Source organism: Leptodactylus fuscus, chromosome 1 (genome assembly GCF_031893055.1).
Source record: "Leptodactylus fuscus isolate aLepFus1 chromosome 1, aLepFus1.hap2, whole genome shotgun sequence".
NCBI lineage: Eukaryota > Metazoa > Chordata > Amphibia > Anura > Leptodactylidae > Leptodactylus > Leptodactylus fuscus.
The window spans coordinates 289,533,416-289,556,294 of NC_134265.1; the positions used below are offsets into that span (position 1 = coordinate 289,533,416).

Below are 22,879 nucleotides of genomic sequence, written 5' to 3' on the forward strand. Positions count from 1 at the left end.
TATGCTTAGGCGGCTGACGGGCATCGGTTTTGTGCCTCCTTTTAATCAAAGTGCTTGTTTTTGCTTACAGGGACTGGTTAATCTTTTCTTGCCTCTGATGCTTAGTCATGGCTAGTGCTGTATTTTTAGCTGTTCACACCCCCCCGATAACTTAGAGGACCTTTCTCCACTTCCAAGTCCAGCTCTTTGTATCATTTAATAACAGTTGCATTCCTTTTCCTGTTGTCCCCACCGTTCCTGAGACATCAGTACTGTTAGTGTGATATGCTATGGGCAGTGTCAGACAGGAGCAGATAAGGGGATGTGATTCTGAGCTTTTACACTCTTCATCTCCTGATTGGGGCTCTGAATCACATCTCTCTCCACCCCCCCCCCCCCCCTCCGTGTCTACTCCTACCTGACAGTACAGAGCCTAAGTAGCAAATCGGACACCAAAACGAACAGCATTGGTTGCTCGAGAATGATGGGTGCTAGAGGAATAATATCAACTGTGCTGAAATCAGACGATAAGAAGTGGAGGTGGTGAAAGGTTCTTATTAAGTTAAACATCTAATGCGGGTATTGTATAGCAAACTGGCAAGTTATCCTGCCTGAAGAGCCTGTGCCATAATAGGGTTGTAATTGCCACCTACCTCTGAGTATCGTTGTAAACCATTAGTCACTGACTAAGCTGTTCATGTATCTAACTATAGGGCATAGTCACACATTTTTACGCATGTATTTAGGTGTCTAAAGCATTTGTATCATGTGTCCAAATACATGTGAAATATGCCATTAAACCGCATCCCATTACTTTCAATGGAAAATACAGCCATATTTCATAATCTTTGAAGGTCTTTACAGATTCATTGGACGGCAGTCAAAAGTGCTGCAAAAACACTTAAATACTAGCGGCAAAACTGAACAAATGTGTAATATCCAGCCAGTAAAATGTGCTCTTCTTGCAGAGGGTAAGGGCTTCTGCTGGTATGACCACTACCAGATTATCCGTCTCCTGACACCACTCTCTCAGTAACCTGTCACATCATGGCTAAAATAGGAGCAGCATAAGTTTTAGTGAGGCCATATTCACTCTGTAACATATTTGGCAAGGTAAAGCTGACAGATAACAGCTGTGCCAAGGATTCAGCGTGTTCCATAGACTCAGTATTTTTAGCCTCTGGCCACTTGTGTGGTTATTTGTGAAAGTTTTTATAATGGCTAGGTTTTTTTTTATTTATTTTTTTTGATCCAATTATGGGTATATTATTTCTTGTCTTGCCTGTACTCACGTCCCTGAAACAGTTGTTGTGTCTTCCCCTTGAGAAATTGCTACAAAATACTAATTTGTCGCCATTGAGTGAAGGTGCTGGCAGGCTGCCATCTTGTTTGACCAGCGAGGCTCGGTGCATATAGAGAGTAATGAATGTAATAATGAGGAGGTGTTTACCATGCTTGTGCATATGTTCTATGTATTATAGCGGCTAATGAGCCCTCCGCACCGTGCTTGGCCAAAGTGTCTTTCTGGCCCCATTGTGCCATGTCTTTAGAGTGGAATTTCCAGCAGGGCACTTAAGACTATTCTCCGAGAGGCCGCAGCCAGTTTTAGGAGAGTCGCTAACAATGTGTTCATTTAAGCGCGTCCTAATTCACCGGCGGTGGCACTACTTTCTTTCAGAGGGTTCCAGTCTCTGTGTTTCCTAGGGAATTGTTCTCTCAGTTGGTTCTCCTGTGAGAAGAGGTAGTAAGTGCTATGAGGATGGACTTGTCGCTTTACTAGACACTGATGGGACGTCTTGTTGATATATTGATTTTGCTGTCTACTGTATAGTGGGTTTTATTTGTCAATTGATTGTGATCAGGTAAAGGGAATATACCTCAAATTCTTCTTTACAGTCCTCTATTGAACACCCCTTTATGAGTCCTGTCAGGGTTTACTCTGCTTTTTACTCAAAAATAGTGTTCCAAATCTTAAACCTATAGATCGTCACTCAGCTTCTTGGCCAATATCCTATAACCCTATATATCCCATTAACACATAACCCTATATATCACAGAGCTCAGCTTCTCTCCTCCTATCATATAACCCTATATATCACAGAGCTCAGCTTCTCTCTTACTACTATACGCTGCTGACAGGCTTACTTTAAGTCTTCTTCAATCTTCATATGGTTCTTGCTGTCTGTACAGTAGGAGGAATCCAAACCAAACCTGTGTAACATGGCCAGGTATTAGGTGAACTCTCCATCCCAAGTTTGTCGTGTCTAACTAAACGTATATACTCTATATATAGAGCTGTAGCAGTGTCTGGACTAGGCAGGCTGTGATGACTTCTGCATCTCCTGACCTGCTGAGAGAATTTCCATGTTACATTGCCGTTGGTTTCACACTGACTGAGTCTCAGACGTGAGCTTTGGTCCGTGTGTATGCTGGATTTACCAGATAGTACACTATGCCATGAGCGGACTCCTAGTCTTATAGTTATGTATGATGCTAGGTGTAGGGTCCCGTGAGATACTGTCCTGTAGTGGTTACAGTAGGCTGCAGTATTGTACTGGAGGGCAGGGACCCCTAATATCATAAATGACTAGAATACTAGGAGTCCTCTTATGGCACAAGACTCAGTGTGAAGCCAGCCTACTAGTTGTATATTTCAGGTGTAACTTGCACCAGCTTTCTGGGGTGAGTTATAGTAAATTTATCAGGCCAAAGCATCTCTTCCCTGCTCCGCACATATTCAAAACAGGTGGTAAAAGAAGGAAGTGGCGCATCATTGCCGCAAAAAATGGCCGCACACCAAAGATGTGCCACATTATTCCCATCTACATCATGTTTTTTTCTGTAGAGGGAGTAGTACATTTATTCTAGTTTCTCTGGAGAGGGGAAAAATGTCCATCTATAGAAAGCCCATCCAGGCCTTGGCTTCACATGTGTTGTCAGACCTCCGGCCATAGCTTAGTAACCTCTATACAGCTCCTGAACTCTAGGTATGGGGTTGCAGGGTGAAACTCCTGTTGTATGGACGGGATCACATTACTGCTAGAGGATGTGTATGGAGGAGCATTGTATATGAATTTGCCATGAGAACACATGGATATACAGTAATGAATACAGCACTTACATCACTGTACATGCCAGGCAACTCATAGTCCATGGTCCATTTTTGATGAGGTTTCCAGAGAAATGGTGTGGCTAAAAAAATTATTTGAAAGTTCACCAGCCATGATGGTTGTCTTATATGTACTAAAGAGTGTGAGCAATAAATAGGCAATATATTTCTTCTTTTATGTCTAGTGTAAGCGTAATATGTGCTGAAGCGCCTGCTTGTGGGAAAAACATTCCTGCAAGCCTAATGGCGGACTGGGGGAGCACAGTATACTTGGGAATAGTGGGTGTCTCATATACAGGGCTTGGTAGTGTACGGAATAAAATATAGTAGAGCTGCTGACAGATCCCTTTGTGTTGTTTGTGTTTTAAGATTGTCAGTGGAACTCCATAGCAAGTAATGAACACTCCTTCCTTGATTGGAAAGACACAGACTGCCATCTTGTGGTGATCTAGCAGACTACATTAGAACGGAAACCAGCCGGACTAGATATTTAGAATCTGTACGGTGTGTGTATATGTAATGTGTGTATATATAATATTTATATATAATGTGTGTGAGTATATGCACATATGCATATTATACATACACACACACTTTCATTCCGCTTTTAATATCTCATCATTCTGAAGTAATAATAATAGGAACTAGTTAAGTCATGTGGTTAAAACGTGCAAATAATTTTCTGTGTATGGGTTTGGTTTTTCCTGGAACAGGAATATGAAAGTTCCTTGTTCCATGTGACATATATTTTGCTTGCAGCATTACTTGTACAGTTTTTAGCCTTACAGGAACTAATTCTTTGAGTATTGGACAATTCATGTAGAACTTGCCTTTTATACAGTAAACACAGAATTATTTCAGAATTTTTTGGGTTTTCAGCTTTACAGGTCTGAAGTAACAGAGCTGTAAGGAGAGCTTGGGTCCCCATGACAACTCTTCCTGCCCCTGGATTTTTGTAGCTTACTGCTATCCTCTTAGCACAGCGGTTCTTAATCAGGGTTCGAACCCTAGGCCACATGCACGGTTCATTTTGTGTACCAGTAAAAAAAACATATACCTACAGTATGTCTTGAGGTTAAGAACCACTGTCTTAGCACCTTGATACTATTTAAGTGATTCCTTTCAGTTTCTTACCTATGTTGAAGGCATCAAACCTGGCAGATCTGACCAGCCATTGTGAGAATGAAGCCACCATGGCGAGTAACTACCTGTATCTATTACACTTATAGAAATGAATGCACAGCCGTGTAATACATGGTCACATCCACCAAAGTGGATAGAGATGTAACTCTATGTTCTGGATTGAGTAGGGGAGTCACAAGTGTCAGATTTACCCTAATACGGATACAGTTGTGTTATATAATATAGTATTACAGGATATGTTGGCATCAGCCTCATGCGGATAAAACTATGCCCGTAAACAGTAGTCTTTTTGATAGCTTGTTAATAGGCTGTGTGTTTTTGCTGATAATTTAGGTTTGGTTCTTTTCTCTCCAAACACTACCCAGCCTGTACCATGGTTGTTAATGGTTTTGTGGTAAAACTGGGTTGTTATCAGGCTGCTAGAAAACTTTGCTCGCTATATGTGGGATTGCTTATTGTTTCTCCATGTGTATACACCCTAAATAATTGGGTGTAGCTTTGTCATCAGGTATGATGATTTATCTTCATGGCTTCTCTGATTTTTAAGGGGGACGCCTTTTACTTATACATTCCCCTGTTTTTAATCCCGAATGAACCCAAGGCAGGGCAGATTTTGGACAGCTAGCACTATGTATGAAGAAAGTGTCTTCTGGGTGGTTTGGTTAGTAAGGTCTATAACTTTTATTTTTTGTCATTTAAGGTCTGTTATTGTCAGCTTGCTTAGGTTCTGTTCACACTAGACTCACCAAATTGTATGTTTTCTAAACCCCAGGATCTGTTGGAACCTGATCCATTTCTGAGAAGTTGGATCCTTAACTTTGCAGGTTTGTTAGAGCCCCTTGTATATCTTCAGCACTCCTGAACCTCATTGTATTCTCCAGAGATTGATGGTAGCTTGTTTAGCTTCAGATTGCAGCATTTGGTGGGATTGTTGCCATGCTTTGAGTCATCTGGAAAGAGATGGCATGCCATATCAGATACAGTACATTGTGGTCTATGTAACAGATGACATAGAACTGTAATGTTGGCTCCTCTTGCTTTAGGGAGCTTGTACACCCTTGCTGATGGTGCGAAGTACTGCACAGAGTTATTGCCTGGTGCTCAGCTAGTCACATCGAAGCCTCTACATGTCGGGACACTCTATATACACTAAGCACAATATATGTTTTCAGTTAAATAAAAATATGCTGCCAAAATGTAAACCAAGGTGCCATGGTATTTGGTACATGGCCGGAGTCTCTTATAGCATTTTTGCTCCATTCACTTTATGTAGACCATAAGAATACATTGTAGCACATGTACATGCAACCTTTAGGAACATTTTATTTGCTACATCATCAAAAATTGCCCCTTAGCAGACATTTCATGTCAGCCATGCTTCTCTAAATAAACTTGGCACATTGTGCTCCCTGCACTTTAGTAAGGTACAGGTACATGGCAGAGGTTCTGCCACAAATTTGAGGATGGACAACACACAGGGTTTACAGTAGCAGCAAAGTAGATGAGCGTAAATGAAATTGGCACGTGGGACGGATATTAAAGCAGTTGTCCAGAAATGATAGGGAAGTAAGGGATAGCCGGGCTGAGCCACCTCTGAGTTTTACTTGCCTGTCCTTTACCCCCCCCCCCCATGCTGAGATAGACACAAAGGCGCCTACATGACTGCCGAGGCAAATCTGTAACCTGCTAGTTTGTGCTGTGGATTTTCACCATGGCATTCATTCCATTGAAATCCTTGGATAGTTTTCTGCAAATGCTTTGACCAATGCTACATGTTACTCATGCTGTGGATTTATTACAGGTTTTGCCGTAGATTTATGGCGGAATCCAGAGAGGATTTACATGCCGTGTCACATACCCTAAACACGAGCACAATAAATTTCCCTTGTAGTTTGTTGTCCCAGCCAATGATTTGATAAAGCTGATATTCTCTGCATTACTTTGGTTCCATAGTGATCTTATTTGGTATATCTTAGAGGATTTTCAGGACAGTCTTGTACAGCTGGTGGGAGACCTCTGTATCATCTAGCGAGCCTCCATGTTGTCCCTGCTGTCAGACTGTCAGAAACCGTTTTCCCCTGGGTACAGATAGGGTTTACTTTAAGACACAAGGTTATAAGGTTGGCAGAGAGAGATTTTGGTTGCACGGTTCTTTGATCATCCCATCCCCCTACTTGCAGAATTGTGTCCCTTCTGTATGTGCTGGCTGCAAGGCTCAGTGACTGGAACTGAGATCTTAGTGCAGGTTCCCTGGTTGCATCATCCTGCCAGGGTTGCCCATGGCAACCTAGAAATGATGAGCTACTCCATGAAGTCATGTATGAGACTGCGAGCGCGCTATACAGGAATAGCAGACATGTAAACCTCTCCTGACCTGCGTGCTGTATATGGCTGCCGTCATCCTTCATATGTCTGCATATTAGCTTTCTCTACCTTGTATATGAGGGCAGCGGCTGCTGCTGGACGTGTGCTCTGTGCATGAGTAGCTTTCTCATTTTGTCATGGTTTTCCTAGGCTAACTGAGGACAAGGGCCATGGTATATCTTGCATGCAGGTAACAGCCTGAAATGTCAGGAGGGGCAAGGAGCGCACATTACCCCTGACATCCAGTGGCAGAGCGCTTAAGAAATCTGTCTATGGGAAGAATGAGCTTTCCATACTAAGCAGTTCCACATAAATGATTTAGGGTTAACTGAGGGAAAAATCCTAATAAATCCAATTTCAGTGTATCAATGGGGGGGTTTACTCTGAAAGTAGAAATGTCCTGTAAGTAGGTGATGTTTTTGTAGGACAGGCCCTTTATCGATCACTGATCCACTTACTATAAAAGGAGGAGCGGTCTGTATAGTTGTACAGTATATGTGCATATCTGGCAATGGGGAGCGTACTTGGATCTAGGGGGCATTAGACCAGATTTTGCCCAGTTTATTTTTAGCCCAAGAATTGTCCAACCCCTGGTTAAACAGATTAATAGCCCTCCAAATCCTCCCTTCTTTAATCCTACGTTTTCTCATAATAAAATGAACTTGGAGATGTATAAATAAATCTTCTTTCTGTATCTCAGGAGCTCAGCCATGTCGCCCCTGCTCACTGCCCTATGACAGGCTGTAAGGTAACTGGCCGGAGCAGGAGCTCCCTCCTGTGTCCCGTCTGTGGTGATGAGTAGGACTGCCCATCTGACTCGGCCTCACCCATTTTAGCCTTTCACTAGCCATAAATGGAACTGATCAGCCGGGAGTAACCCCTGGTCTTTGCAGGATTTCTATAAGACTACTTGTATTATGAACGTGTGGTAAATGCAGAAGTCTCACAAATAGTCTGGACAACTAGATTTCTAGTTTGCTAGTATCATCCCACTATAGGGTTAGTGTTCCTTTAAGAGGGTCCTGAATCTGGTAGTATATTATAGGTCGGTTTTCTTTTGCAGTGGCCGTCAATGTGTATGTCTGTACAGATAATACTGTATATATCACAGTAAGACATTGTAGAATGAGATCTGAACGGTGTGATGTACGGTCCATATCTTACATGTAGATGAGGTCCTTGTAATAACTATGCATGGAAGTATAGGCTGGCACTGATGCCTGTCCCTTCAGTGGGTTGTTGCTTTCATCTGGCACTCACTGCCATATAATCACGCTCCTGATGTGACATTCTGTGTGTCCCTCAAAATTGCTATGTGCTGTCCCAGGGGGCATTTTGCCCTTGTAACCTGCAGTTTAGTAATGACTCAGACCTTGCTCAGCCCCCCCTTGGTGTTGCATTGGAGCTCCACCGCTGTGCCAGAGTGTAAAGATCACTTTTTCCATCTGTCTGCCCCCTAGAGAATGATACTTATTTTAGATGCCGCCAGAATAGAAGGTAATCTATCAAACAGGCCGGCAGTACAAGCCTACATGTGTGGATTTTCTCTTTTATGTGTAAGCCTTTATTTCTCTTCTTCCTTTGGGCCGAGCGCCTAATGATTAGTGAATAACAATATTCCTTTCCATCTGGAATGCCAGTCTGCATAATATCTCGCTTGATATTTATTCTGCAGGGTATTTCATCAAGGTCTTAAAAGCTCCATTAAACCCTTCCCGATGACTTCTGCGTACGCTTGTCAATTACTCAAACAAAATGTGTTGGCAGAAGCCTTGTTCTCCTCCTTAGTCATGACCTGTCAAACCTTCCCTGCTTTATATCAAGTGAAATAGACCAGCAATGCAAATAATGACATACGCTTAATTGTTGTAGAAATGCACCGGTGGATCCGATTCTGCGTAGAAACCCATCTTGACAGTCAGATGGTTTGAAGAGTTGGTGCCGTATATGTGGATATCGTTGCTTTGATATTACTGTCACTCAGCATTTCGTTTATCAGTGTGAATTCAATTAAAGGGGCTCCCTATCTTATGGGAAGAAGATAAGTGACTGCTAGGGGTCCAACCGTGACCACAACAAGGAGTTCCTAGTATTGTGCATGTGTGACCACTACTCCATTCACTTCTATGGGGCTGTAAGAGCACTGTACATTATATCCATCAGTCCTATGGACCAGATAGCACGTGCACAGGGTACCCTGGACCCCCATTCTTGTAATTGCTCCTGGTGCCAGTGTAGGGACCCCAAGTGATCACATGCTTATCCCCCCATATATAGGATTAATGAGTGTTAGTGGGAAAACATCAAAATCTTTCCAAATTAGGAATGAAAAGCATTTGTACATTTACTCCACGTGTTCTAAAGATTTCTTCTTTTCTTCTATTTCCTCTGGTTGCCTTTGGAAACCCAGCAGTGTAACTCCTCTCATCTGTCAGACGTGTGCCCTGACAGCTTCGCATTATGTGTGACATCTAATAATGGTTATGTATGAGGTCTAATAATGACCTGCGCTTTGGTAAATGGAAGTCTAGCAAAGAATATTTTCTCAGCATGTTACATAGACTTTTTGTTGCCAGTCATTTTACTGTTCTGAAAGTATTTGTTTTTTCTTGTGTGTTTAGGATCTGGAGATAGTGTATTCCTACCTCCATGGGATGGAAGCCCTGTCCAACCTTCGGGAACATCAGCTAAGGTAAGGCACGATATAATGAAGTGGTAAGGGGCATTGTGGGCTATCACTTGGGTTATGTTTACCAGGTTTAGGGATACATAAGTCACGAAGTATAGATAAACAGACCTTTTTTATGTACTAATATTCACTGAAAGGTTTTGGGTAGGTCAAATGATAAAACATGAATTTTAGCCGACAAAAACACAAATTGTGATTTGTGCTCAAGCTGATGTGTGTACTAAAGAACAAAAATAAAAGATGAACACATATATAGTCACTGACCCTCTTGTCGTACTTGGGTACAGTACATGTATATCTGATGGGGCTAAATAGAATCAGCCTAAATTGTCTAGTTCAGAGAACGCTGTCCCTGTGAGCCCCCCAGGCATACGCTACCGCCCAGGTACAAAGCCTCCTCCTAGACTGATTAGTGATAAGATGGATGCCTGCTAAAGCCCTATATAGAAGACCCTACATGTTTCCCTGGTCGACTGTGTCATCAGGGGTCTGATGAATACAAAGATGATAGATCAACAGATCAGATCCAGACACACTCTGGCAGCGAGGCTAAAGGATATGTCACCAACTGTACGCTATCCAATCAGGATTAGTGCAATGTGTATAACCAAAATTAAGATTCCGTGACATGGCGTGGTACAAGAGAAACAGGTGGGTCCTAAAATAATAGTTTGTTAATGTTGTATGTGTATATATACATACATACATATATATCTATCAAAGATACTTTAGAATAATGGCACTTGTACAATCAGCATACTCATATTCCATGTATTTTAGACAGTGCGCACTTTCTGGTTCGGAGCGCCGGGGGGGGGGGGGGGAGGGGATCATGAGGTGGATGTAACTGTTTTTTTTAAACCTATAATTTGCCTAATAGTTGCCACATGAGTTTAATAAGAATTAATTTGGCTGGTTTTTATTATGAATGGTGCTTTTTATATCCCCTTGTATTTATTATGGATCTTATTCTTTAGTCTTACTTGCACTTTTGTACACAATGAGTAATGGTTATTTTGAAATACGAATTTGTCTTTTTTTTAACCCCTTCCCGCCGATGGCATTTTTTGATTTTCATTTTTCGTTTTTGACTCCCCTCCTTCTAAACCCCATAACTTTTTTATTTCTCCGCTCCGAGTCATATGAGGTCTTAATTTTTGCGGGACAATTTTTTCTTCATGATGCCACCATTAATTATTCTATATAATGTACTGGGAAGCAGGAAAAAAATTCAGAATGGGGTGGATTTGAAGAAAAAATGCATTTCTGCGACTTTCTTACGGGCTTTGGTTTTACGGCGTTCACTGAGCAGCCAAAATGACATGTCCCCTGTATTCTGTGTTTCGGTACGGTTCCAGGGATACCAAATTTATATGGTTTTATTTACATTTTGACCCCTAAAAAAAATTCCAAAACGGTGTTAAAATTTTTTTTTTCTAAAAGTCGCCATATTCCGACGGCTGTAACTTTTTTTATACATAGGTGTACGGGGATGCATAGGGCGTCTTTTTTTGCGGGGCCGGGTGTACTTTTTAGTTCTACAATTTTCGGGAAATGTTATTGCTTTGATCATTTTTTATTCAAATTTTTATCAGAATTAAAACAGTGAAAAAACGGCGGTTTGGCACTTTTGACTATTTTTCCTGCTACGGCGTTTACCGAACAGGAAAAATATTTTTATAGATTTGCAGAGCGGGCGATTTCGGACGCGGGGATACCTAACATGTATATGTTTCACAGTTTTTAACTACTTTTATATTTGTTCTAGGGAAAGGGGGGTGATTTGAACTTTTAATAATTTTTATATTTTTTTATATTTTTTTTTTTTTTTTTTTTTTTTTTTTTTTTTTTTGCATTTATTAGACCCCCTAGGGGTGTTGAACCCCAGGGGGTCTGATCACTAATGCAATGCATTACAATGCATTGCAAAAAATCATCATCTCTTTTGCAGGCTGTATACACCAGCCTGCAAAAGAGAGAATTTGCAGACCGGCTGGGAGCCTTTAACAAGGCTCCCGGCTCTCATGGCAACGGGGGGTCGGCCCTGGAGCATGCTCCAGGAGCCGGCGATCCCTGCCAAAATGGCGGCGCCCATGCGCCGCCGGGAAGATGGCGCCTCCGGCGCCTTTGACAGCAGCGCCGGAGGGGTTAATGCCTCCGATCGGTCCGGGGACCGATCGGAGGCATTAGAGCCGGTTGTCTACTGCTTAAAGCAGTAGACACCCGGCGGCTATGACGGCCTCCCGGCTCTCGGGCGGTCGCCATAGTTACAGACCCGACACGCGCCGTACTATTACGGCGCATGTCGGGAAGGGGTTAAAGAAAAAATGATTATTAGTGATGTATTAATTGATGCTTATTAATTCCCTTTGCACATGCACTTTCATACACTACACCTTTTTACCACCGCTTTATCACACCTTACACCACATCGGATGTGAAGCTTGAAGAAACCCCAGTAAGTGTGAAACAGTCATTGCCTGCCTTATATGCATAACCTCTCTCATATTAGCCACTCATATTTTTACTTGGACATTTTGGAATAAAGCCTAAGTTTTAGGGAATGCCTTGTTGAGTGCCCCCTACTTTTTTTTCCCCGTTGTGATTCCCTTTAGGAGAGTGTAGACTTGTTTTCCAGGGTCCATGTACCCTGTTTTGTTTATTGCGGACTTTCTTCTGCAGACACTATCTTCGTGTTGGCGGATACGCTGAGCGATGACGTCACTATTCTGTTGACTTTTCTCTACAATTAATGTGAAAAGACTATGAGCGCTCGGGCTTTGCTGGGACACTAAATGATATATAATCAGTGTGTAATTGGTGGCGCTGTGTGGGTGGCATGACTAATTTGTCAGGTTCCATTTTACTTTGTTACCTGGCATAATGTTCATCTCTTAAGCGGCCGCTGTTAATTCCTTTTTGCTTTCTTTACCAACACGCTGCAGTCATCTTCACATTGAGTCATTTGTACAGCCTGTTATAAAATACTGTATATTATGCTGTTAGCAGCCATGAATAAAGCTCTTTCCCTGCTCAGTGTTAATATAATGGGTCTTGGTTAATTCTGTACAACTACCAGCTTGTTTCTGTGCTAGACCTACATACAGCACAGTAGATCTGATCTCTATTCTGTGTATTGTTCAGATCAGCCTTTTTACTTTGACTTATACCACTTGCCCTACTACTTTTGTGGCTCTTAACCGCCGAGGTCTTGAATATGGAGTTTTGGAGACTTCTCCCTACGTTTCTATATTAAGATCCACATACATACAGTGGTAAGATGAGTCAACTATGGCCACTGTTTTGGTGAGATGGACTGACTCTCCTGAAAGATTATATCAAAGGAAGGCTGAATTGTACATACCCGATCCTTCATTTCACTTGATAAAATTGCCACCAGAGTTGTCTAGCAGTGATCTACTCCCATTTTCCCATTTACAACACGTAAACACACTGACAACCTGGGCATGCTTGTGTATGGGGAAATTGGAGGAATAGCTGTCAACCAAGTGAGGATTTGAACAGCAGCTATTGAATTTGTATTTGTACGTGGAATCCACTCCATTTAATGGATCAGTTAGGGCTAGTTCACACGGGCACTGAGGGGGCGGATTATGGTGCGGAATCCACTGCATAATCCGCCCCCTCACAATGGTGGTCTATGTAGACCGTTAGCGTTCTTTTTTCAGCTAGTGGCATGTTGCCGCTAGCGGAAAAAAGAAGCGAACTGCCCTTTCTTCTGGCGCATTCCGCGGCTGAATCAGCCACAGCGTTCACGTCGCGGCAGCACCCTCCAGACTAAGCACATTCATTTGGAGCTAATCCGGAGCTGAAAGCTGTGACTGGATGCCGTGGCTGCTGTGATGGAATATGCACATGCGGATTTGCGTGTGAAGTAAGCCTTAACAACAAAATGGATACATTATCATCAGTTAGTGCCTGTTAGTTTTAGTTTTTATGCATTTTTTTTTTTGCTTAGTTACTGCCGTTAGCCATAGACTTTTAATGAGATAAATAAATAAAATAATGGACTCTTAAGGCTAGTTCACACTGAGTTTTTTGCAGGCGGATTTTGATGCGGAATCTGCCTCAAAATCTGCCTGCAAAAAAGGCTCCCATTCATTTGAATTGCAGCCGCTTGCTTTTTTTTTTCTGTCGCGTTTTTTTCCCCACTAGCGGGAAAAAGCGAGATGCCCCTTCTTCCCGCGGATTCTGCGGCACAAGACTCCCTCCATTCATTCGAGCCTAATCAGGAATGGATTGCCGCGACTGGATGCTGGTGCGCTGCATCGGCATACTGTCAGCGCTAGCCGCGTGGAAGTTCACATGATGGAATTTGGTTCCCGCTGTGTGAACATACCCTTAATGTCCGTCGTAAGTCCGTTATTTTGAATGGACAAGGGTCCTGCACCCTGTATTATGTCCACTAACAAAACAAAAAAAAAACCTGACATGATTAATTTGGTAAACGGACCTTAACATTTTGTAATTAATACAAGCAATAGACATTACTAGCTGAAATAAAAAGATAATTTCCTCCATGTTACCTAGCATGACTACATGGGGCAGGGGATCTGGTCTAATGTAGCCATGCTAATAGATATACAACATGCAGAATTACCTAATGCCTGCCTCACTTCCCAGAGAAAAGAGGATGATCTGCTCTGCTGTAAAGGATACATCTACTTGTGTAGCACTTCTTCCTTGTACCTTTTTCCGAAACAACCCTGAGGATGATCTGACTCTGAGGCTTGGTTAATAAGCATGTGTTTTTTTTTCATATATGAGTTATTTGTATTTATTTATTTTTTTCCTGGTGCGTTGGGCACTCCTTGGCACTGTTACTATGTGACCCGTATTGTGAAATACTTAGGTGACCAGCAGCCTCATTTATTAGGTGAGAAAATACTGTAAAATCCTACTAACATTATAAATGTGAACGGTTGTGTGTTTGGATGTTTGTTCCACTATCACAGCCAAACGCCTGTACGGATTTGGCTGAGATTTCGCACATACCTAGATATTTAGCCGGAAGGAAAAATAGGCCACTTCACGAGACGCGCACTCCCCCAACAGCCCCGCCAGGACCGCCGAAACGATACTCCGGCTCTGCTGTAGGGCCTCAGACCATGTCCTCACAGGTCTGTCAGTGGCGCTCCCATTGGTACGCGGCAGGCGCTGGGCGGGCCTGTGGAGAAGCGGCGCGGCCTGATACGTCCAAGGCAGTCTGTGTGCAAGCCGCTTTCCGCTCTGCGACCTGGCCAACATGGCGGCTACTCGTGGCTCCGGAGCACCGCAGCTATGCCGCCTGCTCTGCCTGGCCAGGCCACTCTCTCGATGGCGACAGTGACTGTGCAAAGCTCCCTCAGGACCCGATGTGGCTGCGCAGCAGCACTCAGCGAGAAACACCACATCCATCGGCTTGGCCAGCGCAGTAAGTACACCGGGACACTGTAGGGTGCGCGTTGGGCAACCAAGGACAAAGTATTTGTGCCCCTGGCTAGCACACGGGAGCATAGTGCGCAGGACCCACTTTGGTGGGTTTAAGAGGGGGCCCAGCCACGCGAGGCAGCGGGAGCACGGGAGAAGGGTTGCCTCTCCGCGGCTCAGTGCCACCGCCAACCCCCAGATGAAGTCGCAGGCACATGCTAGTACTTCATAATTTTCAGCTTACAAAGGTGCAGTATGGTCGCATACACCTCTATGCATACTTTAGTACTGTTCTGTACAAGTGTTCAGAGAAGACTGAACCAAGTGACAGTTCACATGTAGCTCTTTTACCATCTAGGTGTATAGGTCATACACCTGTGCTGAATGACGTATTTAAGATTAATTTTATTATTCTAGTCCCTGAAATTTTCCCTTCTTCGTGCGGTCTGACATCCCCCACTGTACGTGACTTTGCTGACATGGCGGGGAGTAAAGCTGTGTAGGAGTTGTTGTGTTTCATGGAGGATCTGGAGCAATATGAAGGAGCAGCTGCGGCGTTTCAAGAGCTGTTTGCAGGGACTCTGAGCACAGTTATTACACGGGGCTGTTCTTGTAAAACCGTTGTCTCCTAATTACTTAATTGCTATGCAAAATATCCAAGCTGGAAAATGTGGAGAGGCTGGGAGGCAATGTGTCAGTGAGGATCTAATGTACTGATGTGACAGACGTTTATCTCCCCATAGTGTAGGACATTACCCACTGTTGGCAGGTCCGTTCTCAGCACCTTGGTCATTCATTATTCTGCTTCATATGTGTTTACAAAGTGGCAGTTTGATATACAATTTATCATTGCATTGTATCAATTATTATTTTTTAATTAAAGGAACAAGCCCTTTTTAGTATTGATTCAAATTGGGGTGTTCTTATGCTGGATAAATGGTCGGTAACACTGCATGCAGAGAAACGACAGTGTTACCACCCACTTGACTAATTTGCATCAACACTAAAAGGGCTTATACCTTTTGTAATAGCTGCATGGGTTTAGTTAGAGAACACCCAAATGTTCAGGATGACAGTGCCAGATGCCAGGTGCCATTGGGCTTTTCAGAACTCTTAACAGGTCCTATTCAACTTTTTTTTAGTTTAACCCCTTCTACCTTATTTCTTAGAACCTGGTCCCATTATCCAATATGAACACCTAATCTCCATACACTGCAATGTCCTTCATATCTCTCCATACACATACTGGCTGCCGGTGACTGGCTCATGGGGGTGTTTGTGCACTATATTGTGCAGTACTCTTAGGCTAGGTTCACATCTGTGTCAGAGTCCACTGCAGATTCTGCTTAAAATCAAGGAGGACATTTCCCTTCACCAGTTTCAGTATAAAATAAAAACGGCGGCAAAATCCCATTCTAGTTAATGGTGTCCGTGGATAACCAATGTTTTAGTGGATGGGCTGTCCATCACTTGGGTCCCCAGCACAGATCCGAACGACAGAGAGCCCATCACAAGTGTGAACCTAGCCTTACCTTTTTCTATTACTCTATATTATGTGATTTTGTTTGCACATGTGCCCTGTGAATTGTAAAGAGCTGAGGAATAAGATGGAGAAGTATACATTAATACTAATGGCAATTATTAGTAGTATTGCAGAATGACATACTGCATTTTTCCATCCAGTACAAAACAATGAAAACTTGGAAGAGCCGTTCCATAGCAGTGGAAAGAAAACCAAATCCTGCCACATCCCATCTCAGTGGTTCTTACATAAAGATATTTTCTTTCGGTATTACTATGTTTAGAATGACGTATATTATTTCTTGGGAGTTGTTATATTGGTCAACAATTTATAATTTTCAGAATATCAAGTAAAAAAAGAAGGGGGTGATAGTGAGCTTGTTTTTAGACGGGCCAGTGGTTTGGACTGTTCATAGAGCTGTGCTGAGCATTCTGGGTATGTGGGGTTGTGGCACCGCCTGATATCTCGCTGTTCTAACACGGCTGCAGTATTTTTCCTCGTTTCTTATCATACATGTACTGATTAGACGATTTTTTTTTTTTATATATATCGTTTTCCTCTGATCAATCATGTGAGGATGACTACTTCTACAAAGATCACACGTCTGCATTGTCACATTGTACAGATCTCTATTCATATATACAGATATGAATATATATATATACATTGTACAGATCTCTATGCTATATATGTCTTTGTTTATTTCCATAAAGTAATGTTCATCTGTCTCCCTGTATTACAGATTGATGTGCGAAACTGTCCGCTATGAAAGACATGAAGCTAATGAAGTCTTGTACTAGTAAGTGTGATTTTTTTTTTTTTTTTTCTTCTTCTTCTGTCTCACCAGATGTCCCATTTGATGCTTGAATTTGTTTTCTTCATTGTAAAGTTCTAGGAATTTATGTCCATACACATTCTCCACGATAAGCCAGGAATGTGAAGTATTTGTAGGGAACATCGATTTATATTCTTGCACGTTACCCAGTGGAATGCTTCCAGCTTTTATCTAACCGCTGTCATTGGGCTTACCAGCTTTACTACTATGGTGGTGATGTATTATATACATTACTGACTGTCCATGGCAATTTATAGGCATTGACATCACTTATAACTTACTTATAAGTTACTTGGTAAGTACTGTGCATAGTAACGTATATTGCAGACAGATCTCCATGCATATGTGTACATACACTAAGTTATATTAGCTGCCAGTTATTAGGGGAAACTCTACATTATGCTGTGATGTCAGTGTGACCTTCTATGGCTTATAAATGGGGTATCCTGTGAAAGGGTTTCACCTGTTCTCCTCTACCATTTCCTGGTTTGTGACATGTTGGCTTAGCTAGTGTACTGAGTCCAAACTGCACACGGTCAGCTCTGGATTTATATTCGGAGGTAACAGGTACTGCTCAAGGTGCTGTCCATACAAGGCCTTATGAGGTATCAGCAACTAAGTGCACTTTGCAGAGACAACCAAAGGTTCTATTAGCCAGCAGTCACAGTGAAGCCAGGAGAATAGAGGTGGCTGGGTATAGGGATGAATGTCACCAGCCCAGCCACTGATAATGGGTAGCAACAGGTGGTCAAAGGCCTAGGCAATACACCTGTAAACACTGAGAAGACCCATTCTGCAATATATGACAAACAAAGCAGTGTATAGGACAGTGATGGCTAGCCTTTTCAGCTTGGTGTGTCAAAATTCTTTAAAAAACAAAACAGAAAAACCAACAAAAACTAGCCATCTCACATCTAGAAATATCCATAATATTGTGATATTTGTAGCTACAGTAAAAAAAGGTTATATTTTTGATGTATGTATTTGTATCTGACCTCTTCTTAAGGCCCCTACACTGTCCCCCCCCCCCACACGTTAGTGGCCAATATTTTTTACTCACCTGCCCACGCTCCAGTCCTTTCCGCCCTCTGCTGCCACCTTCAGAGAGAGCTGAAGCCAGTGCTGAAGAATGCCGGGACTGTACATAGCCTCCAATCGTTCTTCAGCATTGTGATGTTAGTGTAGTGTCTCCTAGAGGCGGCAGGGGAGAGTGGCCAGTGTAGGAGTGTGGACAGGTGAGTAAAAAGTATCGGTAACTGCTTATTAAAATAACACTGGCAACACGGTGACTCATTGGTTATCACTGCAGCCTTGCAGCGCTGGAGTCCTGGGTTCGTATCCTGCAAGGACAACATCTGCAAGGAGTTTGAATGCTTTTCCCCGTGTTTGTGTGTATTTCCTCCCATACTCCAAAGACACACTGTCTACATTTAAAAAAAAAAAACCAAAAACTCAAAACACAATAAGTAGCTGCTGATGCGTGTCACCTAAAATGTCTTGGCGTGTCACCTGTGACACACGTCAAAGGTTCCCTTTGAACTAACTGAATTGTGTTAGGGTCCCTATCACAGGTATAGGACATCATCATGAAAATGCAGTATGTTATTGAGCATGAGATGCTGAGCGGATTGTATAGATTTGTGGGAAAATCTTGTCATTTAATCATTTATACCTCTACTTTTTCTATGCTAAGAAACAGTAATTGAGCCAAGGGAGTGGTCCTATGAGCAAGTGACAGCCCACCATGTATGAGTGCACATACAGAGATAGCTGTAAATCAATGATAGGATGCCATCAATATGCCCAGCTCCTCCTGCTCTATAACATGCAGCCTGCAGATTACACAGCATTGTCATGGTCATAGGTTCCTTTTAAGCTACAATCTTGAATATTATGCTGGAAATATCTCTTTAATAGGTTGTTCACCTGGTCTACTTTTCTGCAGTAGAGTTTACCATGAATCCACAGCAGAATCTGGAATGAATCTGCAGCAAAATCTGCACCTTATTACATGTGGTTTTGTCACAGATTTGCTACAGAATCGCCCTGTACTATTGCCAAGGATGAAATCTGCTGTGTAAAACTCATCCTACATTAACATGCAAATGTAAAATCCACACAGCAGGTGAATGTCCGCTTCAGGTTTTTCTTCATCATGTAGAAGTGGTTTGTTAAAATGTCATCCACTTTGCTGATGCCTTAATATGCTGAGAATTTCTCCCCACAAATCCAAATGGAAGATTCATAGCAGAGCTTATTATAGGCCTAGACCTTGATGGTGTTTTCCTAGGGTGCCATCTGAGTATTATCCAACTTGTGATCAACACTCACCATTTATACTTGGTTACAACAGTAGAGAAGTGTCAGGAAGGGCATTGGTTACTATATGTTCTAAATATGCATTTTATTATTGATTTGATACAAAGCCGCACTTTGGGTCATGATAGATAATTCATCTACCTTAATCCTAAAGGCACAGTTTGTGTTAGTAATTGGCCAAATAAATAAATAAATAAATAAAAATAATGTATATGTGTACGTACACACACACACACACACACACACACACACACACACACACACACACACACATATATATATATATGTAGTTCTTCATGAGCAACACCAAAAGTTTTGTGTGCAAAGTTCCGTTCTGAGGTACTAGACATCTTACCCTAAGGCCGCAGCACCACAATGGGGTTTTACTTAGAATTCTTTGTGCTGTATCTTTAGAGGAAATGGTTAGCAGTTGGGTCTTCCTCATATCACAACACATGACTAGAATAAGCTATGAGGATGGATAGAGGTGGCAGCGCCATGTAAATCAGCATTTCAGCAAGATATTCGCTTTCACATCTATCTAAATAAATGATCTCATAGGCTTTGGATCAGAGCCTGAAAGCTAAAACCACAATGAGTGGCTGTACATGGTTTATCAATTCCCTGGGGTGGCCTGATCTATTCTGTGTCACATTGCGAGCATATAAAAGGAAAAGGTGCATCATTTGTACAGCGTGTCCCTGTCACTGCCAGATTATGTCTATTCATTACTCCGGCCCTGCGATTTATTTTAGGAAAATCAGTTGGACTGTTTGTTCCTGCAGGTTTCTTGTGAGTTCCCGCGAACATCCCAACAGTTCTTTGTCTTTTATTATATGTATTATTTTTGGGGAAAGCTTGGTGCAGGTTTCGTGCCAGTCGTACATGTCTGCTTTCTCTTTAGCCATTACTGCCATAACTTTATAATCCGTAGTCAATGTAGCAACACCACAAAGTTGTATTCATGAAATAGCTAGAGCATCTTTTCTTACTAGTATTTACTACACTAGATAAATGAGGTCACCTTTAAGGGGTAGTGGCCCCCTGGAGTATGAGTTTTGCCTTACATAAGCGGACTACCTTTATCGTGGCAGTATACTCTGAATAGTCAGACTCCTACACAGCGAACCGTTCCATCGCAGACCAGACACATGCATTGCCAGAGACAAACCCAGCTCCAAAGGTAGTAAACATATTGCATATTTATTTCTGGATGAGCATAAGTCACTTTTTAAGTGAACCTACACTTTAATATTTGGAAAATGCCACGCCACATAATCTGTGATGAAGTAGCTGGTTACATTGTAGAAACGGCAGAGAATTAGGTTTCATAATGTTTCCATGTTAGGAAAATGTTGGTTTCCAGCTAAGTAATAGTATGCCTACAATAAATAAGGCAAATGTAATTAGTGCATAAGAACCAATTCTTTCTGCAGATCCCAATTGTTGGCATAGCTTGTACCCTCACTGCCTCCCATTTTCAGACTTCTAATATGACATAATGTCTTCAGTCCTGTGAACAGGAGAAACGTATAATTAGGAGACATGGACTGCAGATTGTGTGGTCAGGCCAGCTTTCCGTATGGACCCTCACTATGGGATGGCTGTGGGCTCGGTACACAATTAAAGTGTTTTTCCCATGTCTGTAAATCACTGCGGAATGGGAATAACTTACTCCCCATCCTGACCCTGATAGTCAGGACTTAAAGGAACAGCCGAGCAGTCCATCTGTATGTTCCTAGAACGCCCAAAGAGAAGAATGAGAGCTACAGAAATCATGTAGTTTGGCAGAACTACACTGTTTCCACAGCTCTGAGGTTACTGAAACAGTGTAGTTATCTGTGCCACAATGTTTTTGTAGCTCATGTTCTCTGTGGGAGACAGGGGGGCTGCATACATTAGCTCTGCTTGACTGTTCCCGTAGGGGTCGGGACTCATGATCAGTTATTTTCATCTTGGCAGCAATTTGATCCCTTTAATGGATCAATCTGTTAATAAGACCTAGAGATGTTCTTGTGCATTTCTTACGTTGCACGTTATATTGGAAGCAGTCCTATTCCATGTGGGGAGCTGTATCTTTTTTATTTTATTTTTTTTATGTAGATTGTGAGCCCCACACAGAGCTCACAATGTACATTTTTCCCTATCAGTATGTCTTTTTTGGAATATGGGATGGAAATCCATGCAAACACGGGGAGAACATACAAACTCCTTGCAGATGGTTTTTTGCCCTTGGTGGGATTTGAACACCAGGACTCCAACGCTGCAAGGCTGCAGTGCTAACCACTGAGCCACCGTGTGGCCCCGGGAGCTGTATCTTGAGATGACATATGGCATCCAGGGGAACATGCATTTCTTTTTATGTAGGCTTAAAGAAGTTGTTCAGCAAATTATTGTTATTGCTTGTATAGTGAAAAGTTGTATAATTTTCCAGTTTACGTCCTTTATCATTTCCTCACAGTTTTCTAGATCTCTGCTTGCTGTCGTTCATTCTGCTTATTTCTAGTGGATAAAATTACTCCATGGTCGTATGATACACACAGGTGCACAGCTTGTTACTAGGCAGATTTCTAAGTTCTATTCTGTGATTATAATGAGCCGTGCATTTGTATGTACATCACATGACCATGGAGTAATCTTTATTCACTAGAAGTAAGCAGAGATCTAGAAAACCAAAATTACTCTGGCTTTTAAATAACATGATTAAAGGGATTCTACCATTAAAAACAATTTTTTTTTTTTTTTTTTTTGGTCGTTTACACGTTGGAATAGCCTTAATGAGTTCTTTCGCAGCACTGGGGGCGGGCCCTAGCATTCAAACAGCACTAGGGACGTCCCCAATGCTGCGAGAAAACTCTTCAGCGGCGCTTCCATCTTCTTCTGGAACTTTGTCTTCATGCGTCTTCTTCTGGCGCAGGCGGTGAAATTTGTAGGCCTCGGGGAGAGCCAACTGCGCATGCCCACAGGCCACAAGAAAATGGCCACTTACTTAAGGCTATTCCGACGTGTCAAAGAAATAATAATAATAATAATAAAAAAAAAGGTTTTTAATAGTAGAATCCCTTTTAATTATTTTTAATGATATATTATACTGGCATTGCTATTATATAAGGAATTAGATGTGCAGAAAAATAGGGTTTGGTGTTTTGGCCTTCCAGCTACACATCCCTACACACTTGAATGATGTGAAATATAAATTTACATTTTAAAAAAAAATCTATATCCGGAAATGAGACTAGGTTCTCTGTACACTTAATGATTAGATGTCCGCCTGTGATCCATGCAGGTTAGTCTTGGAAAAGTGTATTGGATTGAGGCAGTTATAAGTGATGGTAGATTAGTGATGTTATTGGTTTGTGGTTAGTCTTTCTTGGTTTACATATAGAAGTTGTGTTGTAGCTGCTGATAAACTCTTTTCTAATTCTGGATGTGGCAGGCTGTTCTAGAGAAGTGTGTGCGTGCTGTTTGCCACCATTCTGCTTGTCGGAT

General features: G+C 42.1%; 1 protein-coding gene across 8 annotated transcripts in view; it reads left to right on the forward strand.

Moving 5' to 3' along the window:
• RAPGEF2 (Rap guanine nucleotide exchange factor 2) overlaps nucleotides 1-22,879 on the forward strand; it is a 177,055-nt gene that overhangs the window by 48,699 nt on the left and 105,477 nt on the right. For all 8 annotated transcript variants that reach the window (XM_075287879.1, XM_075287888.1, XM_075287927.1 and 5 more), the window contains exons 2-3: nucleotides 9,217-9,287; nucleotides 16,979-17,035. In XM_075287879.1, the coding sequence (XP_075143980.1) occupies nucleotides 9,217-9,287; nucleotides 16,979-17,035 (128 nt within the window). The remainder of the gene's footprint in view (nucleotides 1-9,216; nucleotides 9,288-16,978; nucleotides 17,036-22,879) is intronic.